At 45.3% G+C, this 12,954-nt stretch overlaps 1 protein-coding gene across 1 annotated transcript; it reads right to left on the bottom strand.

Moving 5' to 3' along the window:
• Window positions 1-768: 768 nt before the first annotated feature.
• Window positions 769-12,149, bottom strand: ywhag1 (3-monooxygenase/tryptophan 5-monooxygenase activation protein, gamma polypeptide 1). Its single transcript, XM_080013407.1, has 2 exons — window positions 11,939-12,149; window positions 769-1,798 (listed from the first exon to the last, which is right to left on the bottom strand). Exons 1-2 carry the CDS (start codon window positions 12,023-12,025, stop codon window positions 1,142-1,144), a joined length of 744 nt encoding a protein of 247 aa, XP_079869533.1. The 5' UTR covers window positions 12,026-12,149; the 3' UTR covers window positions 769-1,141.
• Between the last annotated feature and the right edge of the window lie 805 nt (window positions 12,150-12,954).

Genomic DNA, 12,954 nt, shown 5'->3' on the forward strand with positions numbered 1-12,954 from the left:
GAGCAGTTATCGTCTCACACTGAGTGAACAGTAGAATAGGCAAGTGCACTTCTTCACCAATTACAAACTGAGCACAAAGAAAATCCACAAACCTCAAATCTGCTTTTTGATCTTCCATTTAACATTGCGTCTGCTCCGTCCGTAGGTTATACATAACTTCGCCCGTCGAGTGTGTGGCCCCACGCGGCGCCGCCTGACGGGGTCCGCCCGAAACTTTGGAGTTTGTTCTACTAGACTAATTCCTCTGTGACCTTATTTTTCAATTTGAGAAATTTCGGTTCATCCCACCCCCCCCCCCCCCGCCCGGAATTGAAACACTTCCCGCAGAAGTTCTAACAGCGACAACAATACTGACGATGGGAATCAGGTGCCCGAAAAACAGCTAATTTATTCAATAAAGCACATCAGCACATGATAGGGACAAACTGTACTAAAGTTACTTCATGGACTTGTAGTTTAGTTACAGTGCGACTGTGACGGACCTCGCACCGAGCCAAAACCAAACAGATCCGACGTTCTGTGGCCGAGGCCCCGCTGAGCCCGCTGTTAAACGCTCTTAACTGGCAACCCTGTTCGCTCTCTATCCCCTCCCCCTCCCCCTTTTATGTTAAGCAAGGCGATGACATTCAAAGTTACTTTAATTTAACTGCTGCTCAAGCGTCTAAAGTGGATTTCCCCGGCGCGCTCAAAACAGTCTGTGCCAGTGTGACGGTAACACACTGTGATGGAAGGACGCCGCCCCCCCCCCCCCCCCCCCCGAGCCCTATTTTGGCAAAACGCCGCGGGGCGTCTATCTAGGAGGTCTTTTTATGCTTTGGATTTGTTTTTCCTTCTCTCTCCAATAACCAGTTAGTTTCACAAACTACAATTGCCTGCCGCCCTCCCGCTATTCCTCTTTGTCACTCGTCGATTGTGGAAAAATAAAGTTAGCGCCATCGGCAGAAGAGGCCGCCCATGTTCCCGACGCCACACCCCCCCCCCAAACCATCTGAAGAACTTTTGTCTTTTTTTTAATTTATATTTTTGATTTTAACCGTTATCGTTAATTTTTGTCGTCGTCGTTTTAAATTGGTGAGCGCGTGCGTGTGTGTGTGTGTGTGTGTGTGTGTGAGAGGCTTGGCAGAATGAGGTTTGCGATTCTCTAGTTGTTGCCCTCGCCGCCCTCGTCGTCCTGCTGGTCGCTCGTCCACAGCGTCAGGTTGTCCCGTAGCAGCTGCATGATGAGCGTCGAGTCTTTGTAGGAGTCCTCGTTCAGGGTGTCCAGCTCGGCGATGGCGTCGTCGAAGGCGGTCTTGGCCAGGTGGCAGGCCTGCTCGGGGGCGTTCTGGATCTCGTAGTAGAAGACCGAGTAGTTGAGGGCCAGGCCCAGGCGGATGGGGTGGGTGGGCTGCATGTGCTCCTTGCTGATCTCGTGGGCCTCGTTGTAGGACTTCTCCGAGGACTCCACCACGCCGGCCCGCTTCTCCCCCGTGGCCACCTCGGCCAGGTAGCGGTAGTAGTCGCCCTTCATCTTCAGGTAGAACACCTTGCTCTCGTGCTGCGTCTCGTTGCAGTTCTTGATCAGGAAGTTGTCGAGCAGGTTGAGGACGTCCTGGCACACGGCCTCCAGCTCCTTCTCGATCTTTTCCCGGTAGGCGCGCACCATCTCGATCTTCTTCTCGTTGCCGTCGGCCGACGTCTTCTGCTCGATGCTGGAGATGACGCGCCAGGAGGAGCGCCGCGCCCCCACCACGTTCTTGTAGGCCACGGAGAGGAGGTTCCTCTCCTCGTTGGACAGGGCCTCGTTCAGCTCGGTCACCTGGGCGAGAGGGAGAGAGGGAGAGAGGGACTTCATTTGGCTTCTGCTCGGCGCCACTTGTGCTTGGTTCGCTGATCGGCACAACGAAGCACACCCCGAGTTCGCAGGTTTCCGACGGCCCTCTACAGCGGCGGTTCTCAGGGTCGGGTACGGGGACCACCAGGGGTCTTTCAAGAGGTTTCGGGGGGTCCCGGGAAAAATGATTAATAGTTTAACTTCACCATTATTTCATTTACAAGACATTGGCAGTGTTGGAGAATGTACAACAATGTGTTTTGCATTTAATCCTATTCTGACTTTCTCAAATGGGGGTACTCGTACCCCTTGGGGAACCCCGAAAATTAAAACTGTTAAAAAATATTGGTTATATATATATGTTTATATATAAATAAACAGGGCACTGTTTATTCACTGTAAAAAAACAAAACAAAACAGAAGCCCATCTGATGCACATAATTTATCATCTCAATGCCAGCGAAGGGGGTACTCAGCTGAAAACAGATCTTAGACAGGGTGCACCACTAAAAAAATGTTTGTATTTTTGGACTAAATCATATCCAACAATGAAAACCTCAGATTGGAATCCTTGAGACTAAATCTTATCAAGAGGTCTGTGACTTAATTTATATGAAGTTGAGAATTCTCGATATGAAAAAGGTTGAGAATCACAGCTCTACAGCATACTGTAAATATCCCAGCCAAAATGGAAACAAAAGGTTAGTCCTAAATACACCGCTGTACAGTATCTGTAATAGAGTCAGTTAACTTTTCTTAAAGACTCCATGAAACCACATTTTGATATTGTCTGGTTTTAATTTGAGATTTTAATTAAGAAGATCACTTGTCTTCTCTCAATCTTGCTCCAATTTATTGGACAAATGTACGAGTGAACAGAAAACTGGTATTTGGGAAAATGACTCTTTCCATCTCAAATATTGTTTTTTGCGTGGATAAATAAAAGTGATAAATAAATTGGGGTATCAAGAATGATAAAGCTTTTTTTTTTGTCCCAGTTTTTGATCCCAAGTGGTGGATCCTATTTTAGGGTAGTTAGGGTGAGGCTATATTGACAAAAACCTCAATATCACTAATTTGACAATATTTTCGGCCATTCAACCATTGGTGCTTTAATAACTAGAACAGTCTATGAAGTTCAGAAATCGGCATTACTTCATTCTCATTTAACTATGTGACGATAACCAAAATCCCAGATGATATCGAGTACGATATCAATATTCTACCCATAAAGAATATTTGGGTGGAAAACAAAGCCCGTCCCTCGGAGCCCGGTCCGAACGAGGCCCCAGCTCCGGCGGGAGGAGCTGACGTCATGGCATCCTTCAGCCCTGAAAGCGTGTTTTGTTTGGTTTTGTTTTCCGCCTGTGTCTGGCTGGAGGATTTAATCCTCTTTGCCCCACTGGGACTACGCAGCAGAGGAATCTTTACAGACCTTTCTGTCCATTAAAGCCTGTTGTTACTTTCCGTTTCAGAACAGAATTCAATTCAACGGGCAAAGCAAAGCGTGGGGCCCCCCGCGACAGTCCACGCCAAAATGCCTAAACCCTAAATCCTTTAACCCAAAGCAGGAGAGAGCAGCGAGAGAAGATTCTCTGCTGTGTTTAAAACTCGGTTTCACTTCCTAATAGATCAAATCAAAAATAAAGTAAATATGGCAAGTAGGTCTGATTAAATACAGTTAGTGGTGTTGACATCCCGTCGACATATTTTACACAATGAATATTTACTGTCTGCTTTAGGTCGGAACATAAATATCCAAAAAAAACACCAAACTATGGACGTATGTGTCCCTGGTGTCATCTTTCTGCTTCTCTTCTGGACGCTGTGCTCTGTCTCCCCTCCGGGTTTACTGTGTTTACAAGCACAACCTGTCCACGAGGGAGGGGGCGGGGCTTTGTTCTATATCGACAAACGTGATTGGTTAGAGATGAAGCTGTCAGATCAGCTTTAGACAGGCCAAACTCGGCCTCCTAGCGCGGAAATGAACAGATCTGCAGACTTCATCGAAATGATCCACCAGCACTAATTCAAATTGTGCTCGAAAAGGAATTATTTTCACCAGACATTAGGACCCGAGAGATTTAAATGTCGGACTTCAACAGATTTTCCTGGTCAGAAACCGGCAATTACTGGATAACGGAAACGCTGTTGCGGGGCCAGATTCATCAATATATTATCACCATGTAGGGGGCCACAAAATGTCCCACAGGCCGAATGTGGCAGCTCAGGAGGTAGAGCTGGTCGTCTAGTAATCTGAAGGTTGCTGGTTCGATCCCAGGCTCCTCCTGCTAGCATGCTGTAGTGTCCTTGAGCAAGACACTTAACCCCTAATTGCTCCTGATGGCTGCGTCCGTCGGTGTTTGAATAATTGTAGGTCGCTTTGGATAAAAGCGTCTGCGTAATGTAATGTAATGTAATACTTCACCATACTTATAACTCTAGCTACTGCTGCCATCACTAGATTAGCACTCTGTAATGCACATGTATACTACATGTACTTACTTTATACACACACGGCACAACTGCCGTTTGCCAACACTGGGCTCACTACTACTAGAGCGCCTAGTGCTACCTCATGTTAACTCTGTGGATAGATGAGCACATGTGATTTTTATTTTTCATCTCCATCTTACTTCTCTAGCACAGCGGATGGGATGGAGCAGATGACCATATAAAGAAATCAGGACCAGCTGATGCCAGCTCGTACAGAGAGTAGAAAAAAACCTTTTGAAAAGAAGCATTCAGAGCGGTTGGAATCCTGAGTGTTTTTGTTCACAGCCATTACTTTGTCATTAGTTTACCTCATTATTTGACACTTTAGCCACGTCCAATATGACGACATTTCAACGTCGTATTTGACAGCGCACCTATTCTTTAACGCAGTGATCAATGATATGCGCTTACGTTCGCCTATACCATTTTAGTTCATTAAAATAAAGCAACACCAAAGCAACAATCTTTTTAGCCTTCTACCTCCACCAGGCTAAATCTAATCATATTACTGGCAATGGAGAGGGGAGGGTGGCGGAGGGCAAAGAGCGCTATATCATGCAATCTGCTGTTTCCATGGAGACTGCAAAATCTGCTTTGTTTCTGAGAGCCAGGCAAGCCGGAGTTATCTCTGCTGGAGATACTGGCTTCCAACCTGCTAACAGCAAGAACACTGACAGGTAGGGGAGAGGAATGGGGCGGCGGCTTGGGCCATCGAGATAACAGCAGAAATAAGTCCTTCTGTCCCTCACACCCTTCAGACACCTGAGCAGTTTCATCTCAACGCACAAGGATTTAACCCTCTGGAGTCCTGGGTGTTGTTTGCCGTTGGGCTGTACGTTGACTTAAATAAAATGTCTTTCACGAAAGCAGGGAAGCATAATCAGCTAGAAGTCTGATTAATAATTTCGTCAATTCAAGAAACTGAAGCAGTCAGCAGCCAAAATGATGAAAAAACATCTTTCAAGTCAACAAATGGTTGTATGGTTACAAAATATGTTTTTCTTTTAACACAAAACAATAATTTGTCATCAAATACATGGGATAAAATCTCTGTGACACTTGTGTGACACTTCCACTTATGTACATACGTTACAGGGTTTCCCCAGTGTATTGCAAGCCTAAGTGGAGCCCCTGATGGGCCTACGCATGTTTTTTGAGGCTATTTTCTAGTTAATTTTTTTTTTTTTTACTATTGGGGTATAAAATGGATAAAATTATATTTAATTGCAGCATGCAGCGCATTGATTCTCTTGCTCTCTCTCTGTTCAGTACAGATAACACCCGGTTCATACAAACTGTCAGTTATTTATTAACATGTGAAAGTATATGAAAAGTAACAAAGGGCAAATGGGGTTAGTTTGTGTAAAAAAAAATAAAAATAAAAAAATTAAAAAAAAAAGCTCTGATCTAAATTTTCTGAAACAATAACAAGAATAAAAAAAAATTGCACCGGATCTATTCATCCGCATTCTGATCGTGCATTATAGCCCTTGAAAATAATATTATAATGTTGATCAAAAGCTGAAGGGGGCGATGGGGCACAATTTGCGCTCCCGTCTCCTTCTCCATGCATAAGGTGACATTAAATAAAATAAAGAAAATAAAAACATTGTGTTTTTATTTTAGATATTTTATTTTATTCAATTTACTTAATCCTTATAGGAAGGCGTCATGCGTGACGGGGACACTAAACACCTAAGTTTAGAATCTGCACCTTTGCCCAGTTTTCTCCGCTGGTTTCTATGAGCAGGTAAGTTATCAACAAACAAAATAAAAAATGCCGTCTGTTATCGGTGGCGATAACGGTAACATCAACGGGTAAAAGATCAAACAAATATGATAATCAACTATGTCATAGAAAGTACCACCCCCTCGACTAAGGAGTGTTTCTTCCCTTATAACTTCTACAACCGCCATAAAAATTGACCTCTGTACCGAAGAAAAAAGGAAAAACTAAACAGAATTGTCTTGCATAATCCCTACACAGGAGACAGACAATCAGTCACCATTTGTTAACCCTGGAGATAAAGTTCCACTCCCAGCTACTAGCTATAAATGAATTACCTTGGCGCAATAAAAGACATAGTAAAATCAATATCTGACCTACAGCAACTACACCCAGCATGGTGGTCAGTATGAGAGCGCTGGGGGTTGGGGGTCAGAAAAACAAACGCTAAACATCCCCTCTGTAAAAACATGTCTGTCTTTGTTTGAGGCCTGCAGGGTGTGCAGAAAACCCTGATGGAGGCTGCTGTGCACAGATGACAATGGGGCTCTGTCTGCCCGTCAAGCTCATCAATCGTGCCCGCTCTCTCGTGACTCATCCCTACACATGACTGTCAACTTCCACAAAACTGTGTGTTAATACAAAGAAGGGCCACAAGGGAGGATCAATACCATCCTTTCTCACCGTGAAGGTCAACAAGGATTGCTGGGCTGCAAGGGTTTTTTTGTTGAGAGTGAGTAGAAGCTAGCTTGAAAACCACACTTCCAGATGGCCGGCGTTTTGGATTGCTGGCTAACAGTTCAGATCATGAGGGTCGCACTGCCATGATTGCTGATTTCCCTCTTTGTCAGCTCCCTCCTTTTCTCAATCCAATTCAACTTTATCATTATACTGCACCGGAGTACTTGACAACGCACTTCTAAGCTCCAAATGGTGTAAATCAACCTCCCAATGGTGCACAGTAACCTTGTAATGGTGCAAATCAAGCTCCCAATGGTGCACAGTAACCTTTTAGAGGGGCAAATCAACCTCCCAATGGTGCGCAGTAACTTCCCAATGTTGCAAATGACCCTCGTAATGGTGCACAGTAAGTCGTGAGAGATGATGCCTCAACAGTCCCCCTCTCCCTCGCGTCCCTCCCTGTCTCCACGAAAGCAAAGTGGCATTAATGGGGCTGAGAGAGATGCGAGAGTGACTGTATGGATGTGGCTTTATTCATGTAAACAGGGGTGGAAGTAACTCATTGTCACTACTCACGCTGATGTAACATAATATTCTCATAACAGTTTTGAATGAAATATTTAATATAGAGATGATAACCTTCATTTTATATGCTATAACTAGTAGCATGGATTGTGGGCGTAGTAACAGTAACCCCCTCTCTCGCTCTCTACGATAAGCCCCACCCCCTGCAATGCCAGATAATATTATTCTCACCAGAATTAAGTGTTCTAACCAAATGAGTACACTGATTACAAATTTTAATGTTTATGTTCTTACGGTATTCAGACTTAAATCTAAGTATAGGACACAAGCACTTCTTCCACCATAGCATGTAGCTATATATAACTGTATTCAATGATGTTTTTTCTAAAGATAAAGCACATCACCTATGTATCACTGGAAAGGAATGAAAGGGATGTGTGGACCTATATAGCCACTGCAATGCTCCATGGAGAAAAGCCAAGCCATACTCCCTGAAAGCTGAGAGCATCTAAAAGGCGGTGGAGAGTGACATGCAAGGCAACACACATTATGAATAATACTTAAATAAATTAATATCACAGGGTTTGTTAAAGGCCAAACCAAGAGGAAATCAAAGTAACTTACTACTGATTTACGGTACTTTGCATGTACATTAAAACCACATATGGGTGATTCTACGTAGTGGCGGAGCAAGTTAAAGCCGGGCCCAGGGGGAGAATGTGCGACCGGGCCCTTCAACCACACCCACCCATTCAGACCTAGCTTGACTTTACATTGCTTAACAACAAACACATTAACATGCCTGCATGCTTAAGTACAGGTCTTACAGGCCTTGCCACATCCCGCACCCCCCCCTCACATGAATTCAAAGCGTTTGCGACATTGTTGAGACACGCAGGTGGCCCCGGCACTGCAGTGGGGCTTACAGGACACGTAGGCTATATAAGTTAACTAAACGCTATTTAGACCATTTTGGTTTGTCTATTTATGGGTCTTATTTAATGTTTTTTGATTAGTTAAAACAGACAAATGAGGGAAACAAAATAACACTACAGTACAATGCGTGCCTGCCTACACAGCACAAATCATGACAAGGCTCACACATGACTTTAAGAGTTCAGCACCACTGAGAGGCTGTGATCACTGTCACAGCGATCATGTCATTTTGGGACCCGCTTCGACTACTGAACATCAGGGGCAGGTAGGCTACCTTCTGTAAATTATCATTAGCTAGAATGTTCAGAAATATTGGAACGATTGGAATGACCATATAAAGAAATCAGGACCAGCTGACATCAGCTTGTACAGAGTAGAAAAAAGCTTTGGAAATGGTGCGTTCAAAGCGGTTGGAATCCTGAGCGTTTTCTTCATAGCCATTACTTTGTCATTAGTTTACGTAATTATCTGACACTTTGGCCGCGTCCGATATCAACATCCAATAATTTAACATTTTATATATATATATATATATATGACAGAAAATAAGGAAAAGCATAATAGGTCCACTTTAATACATGTCAAGAGCAGGTCTATCCCCCGGGAGGTCCCCAGTGCAATAGCCCCCAAGGGTTCCCACTAATATAAAATGTACAAATATTAATTTCAAGTAAAAGGTAAACATCCTATACAACCACCTACAGGAACGATTCAGATAAACAGCTTAAAAGATTAATAAAAACTATCAATACTTTGAAAACAGTATTTGACTGTTCCAACCCACTAGAACTAAACTTTACCTTGACATGTTAAAATCCTTCAGAAACCTTATTATTTTTACATTACTATGTGAATACATTTCATATCTCATGCTTGAAACATTTTTGTGAGTAATTCATTATAGATTATAAACAATTTACATTTTAGTTGTGTCCCATAATATTCACTCAGCTCAGTTACCTGAACACTTTCACCACTATGGCATATTTGGAATATTCCACAAGTCACATATTCAACAAAAAGTTGTGTGACCTGAATTTCCTGAAGGCCTTGAGAAGACCCAAGTAAGTTCTCTCATTCTTTTGTCCATCTTTTCACTGATACTGTGATAAGTGACACCTGTTAAAAAGCTTTTGTTAACCTCCACCTCACCAGTTCCATTAAATCTCTCTCTCTCTCTCTCTCTCTCTCTCTCTCTCTCTCTCTCTCTCTCTCTCTCTCTCTCTCTCTCTCTCTCTCTCTCTCTCTCTCTCTCTCTCTCTCTCTCTCTCTCTCTCTCTCTCTCTCTCTCTCTCTCTCTCCCTCTCCCTCTCTCTCCCTCTCTCTCTCTCTCTCCCTCTCCCTCTCTCTCCCTCTCTCTCTCTCTCTCTCCCTCTCCCTCTCTCTCCCTCTCTCTCTCCCTCTCTCTCTCTCTCCCTCTCTCTCTCCCTCTCTCTCTCCCTCTCCCTCTCCCTCTCCCCCCCAGACCACTAACAGCCTGTATTGACCCATTATAACAATATAGTGTTTCTATGGCAACAAAACTATGCATTTATGTTACTGCGGGTATGTGCAGTTCTTCATACAGCATGATGATGCATTTAGAATGTTATAAATGGTTCTTCATAAAGCCTATATAGGAAAAATGAATCCAACACTTGCATTCCAACTCAATGCATGTGGTGGAGACGCATTAGCAACCGAACTCCCATTTGTACTAAACCCACTTTGCCAAAATGTAATTCCTTAAAAGCATTTTAGCACGTCATTTGCTGCAAGTTTCTCGTCCCAAGGCAAAAGAAAACTACCAATAAAAGAGAATCTAAAGAGACGTGACTACAGTGAGTCCAGTCATTTGTACTGGTAACCTGGTAAAATCATTTTGCTGATAAATTATTAATGAGTAGCTTTACAGTGGCCATTATTAGGTGTAAAATATTTACATATGATAACCTCTACTGCCTGACGGCAAAATGTGAACCATATAAATTGTAGTTAACTTCAATTCACTATTAAGGAGTGGGACATTCAGAACTATGTATTCTTACTTCAGATTAATTTGAAATTCACATATGAGCAGCTCCAAGACAACTTCTCATGACAGGCAGGAGTTTAGTTTGTCAACAAGGAAGCAAAGCGACAAATTAAACAAATCAAATTCATACAATCGTTATAACAAAGACTAAACATTAGCACGGTCATTGTTTTCCATGCACGTCAGGCTTGCGAGGCGTCGGGTTGCTAAACATTTTCAATCTGTACAGGAGCACGATTCTTTTTGTGCCGTCATCCCAGTCATCTCTTGCTTTATTTGCTACAGGGTGGTACCATGTCTGCAGTGGCAAGGGATTCCCCTCCACTAGTGGGCGAGGCACCAGACACACCCCACTGGCCAGTGCTGCAGAGACTGGCTGGGTGAGGGGCTGCCCTCTCCCTCTCTGACTTGGCACAAACGGGAGGGGTGGAGCAGAGCCGCTGACATGAGCACCGCCTGGCGCCAGGGAGAACAAGGCGCGGGGCCTCAGGTCCCACCCCAAGGCCCTCGCTGCGGGTGAGCGTGGCTGGGATTCTTCCGGTCGGCATCGCGTTCCCCCTGCAGCCTCCTCCACGAGCAGGGCCGTGCGATGGAGGCGCAACGGCCACGCCGGTCTCGTCCTGCGGGGGCCTTCACGGCAGACTGACCAGAACCCCTCCGCCCACCGCCCTTCAGATCTGTGTCAGTGCGGGTGCTCTTGGGTGGTACCACAGCAATGATAGTGCCGGTGGCAGACCCGGAGCACTGTGGAGGCGGCGAAATGGTGCATGGGTGGGCCTGCTGCTGCAGCCTGCAGACGCTGCGACACCACGAGAGGCGGAGGATGCACGCCGTGCCAGGACCAGGCCAAACGCGCCGCAACACAGAGCATTCTGGAAAGGAAGAACCCCCCTGGGTGCACGGCCCATCTTCCATGCAATGGGTTTTTTTTGGGCAAATCCGATCTTCAGCATTTCTCTCCCAGGGAGGATCTAACCCTGAATCTGTACGATCTGTCAGTGTGTGAAATAAAGATGGTTCTGTGTGAAATAAAGATGGTTCTGTGTGAAATAAAAGACCGATCTGCGCCACCGATGGGGCGGACGATTAAAGCCCCACAGATCCTCTCCCATCACGGAACCACCTCGTCCTCTGTTCGGCCCCTGCGCGCCGCACCATCTCGACAGACAGGGATTTCATTTTCACTATAATTTTTTTGAATAAACGATAAATCAGTGGTATTCTCCGCGTTCCCCCCCCCCCCCACACACACATATTTGACCACACCGACACCACGACGGCCCGTGTCACCGGTGACTCGGCAGCTAACGCACCCCGACCGTCGGAAGCCACCGCCCCATGATCACACACACACCCCGCAGCAGGACCGCGCTTGAGGGGGCTTTAATTCAACCCAATTGTATTATTTTTATTATTATTTTTATTTTTTTTAAGACACATCACCACCCACCTCCGAACTATTAACCTCCGTTATTAAAACACAACGGCTGGTTGGAGGCCGAGGCAGCGCGGGCCCCCGGTAGGGACCGTACCCTGGGCCGGGCCGGCTTCCAGAACCGCACGTTTTAGGTGTCCGCCGACGTTTAAGATGGCGGATCCATCACAATTGTCGCCTTTAATCATGGGTTTCATACACCAAAAGACAAAAGTCCACACACACACACACACACACACACTTGAAATCGTTTAAAAAAAAAAAAAAAAAAAAAATGAAAGAAAAATGGCGGACGCCCCCCTCCCCACTCACCGACTTCATGGCCGACGCCATGTCGTCGTATCTCTCCGCCTGCTCGGCGAGCCTCGCCTTCTGCACCAGCTGCTCACGGTCCACCATGTTGCCTGTGTCCGCTGCTTCCTCCTCGGCGTCGGGGTGTCGGTGTGGCGGCGTGTCGGTGTGGCGGCGTGTCGGTGTGGCTGGCGCCTCCCTCCGCAGCTGCTGCGCGCTGTCTTCCCGCGGAGGGGCGGGGCCGCGCGCGGCACCCCGACGTCACAATCCTGCCGCTGCCGGGCAGCCAATCGGCGGCCGTCGGCGGCCGCGTGCCGGCGGGGGCTGATGCGGAAGTGCGCGGGGGGAGATCGGCCCGGTTGATCCCACGGCGGTGGATTTCCGCGTGTCGAAGAGTAATAAGGGCGGAACAAAGTAAAAGAAAATAGCATAAAAAAATAAATCGAAAAATAAAAACGAGAGCACACAATATACGCCTTCCACCAACACAGACTCCGGTTCTGATTCCGATTTTGACTCTGATTCAGATTGTGGTTCTTGTTCAGATTCCAGTTCTGATTCTGCTTCTGCTTCTGTTTCTGATTCTGTCAGGTTCTGATTGTGATTCTGGTTCTGATTCTGGTTTTGATTATAATTCTCAAAGATGACTCATCTTAAATTATTATTATTATTATTTTTTAATATACATTTCTGCTTATTATTTGATTAATTCAAAAAGATTCAAAAGATGTATTCTTCACGTACATATAGCTATACCCACATGATGTTTTTGGCAACCTCCATAGACTGCATAAAAAATATAGAAAACGAAACATAAAATCAAATCAAATCAAATAAAAATTGCACTACATTGTATTTTGTGGTGAGAATGGAAAAATATCAAGGGATATGTTAAAAAACCCCAAAATAGCTGCAGGCAGCAACACACAGAATCCAGTTTGGTCATGTTAGGTACGTATTACAGGTTTCCCAGGTTCCGTAAATCAATGCAGAACAAAGGGGGGGTTCCTCCAAAAGGTTCTTGCGAAAACGCCTCC

The sequence above is a fragment of the Zeus faber genome, assembly GCF_960531495.2.
Source record: "Zeus faber genome assembly, chromosome: 14".
In the NCBI taxonomy this organism is placed as follows: domain Eukaryota; kingdom Metazoa; phylum Chordata; class Actinopteri; order Zeiformes; family Zeidae; genus Zeus; species Zeus faber.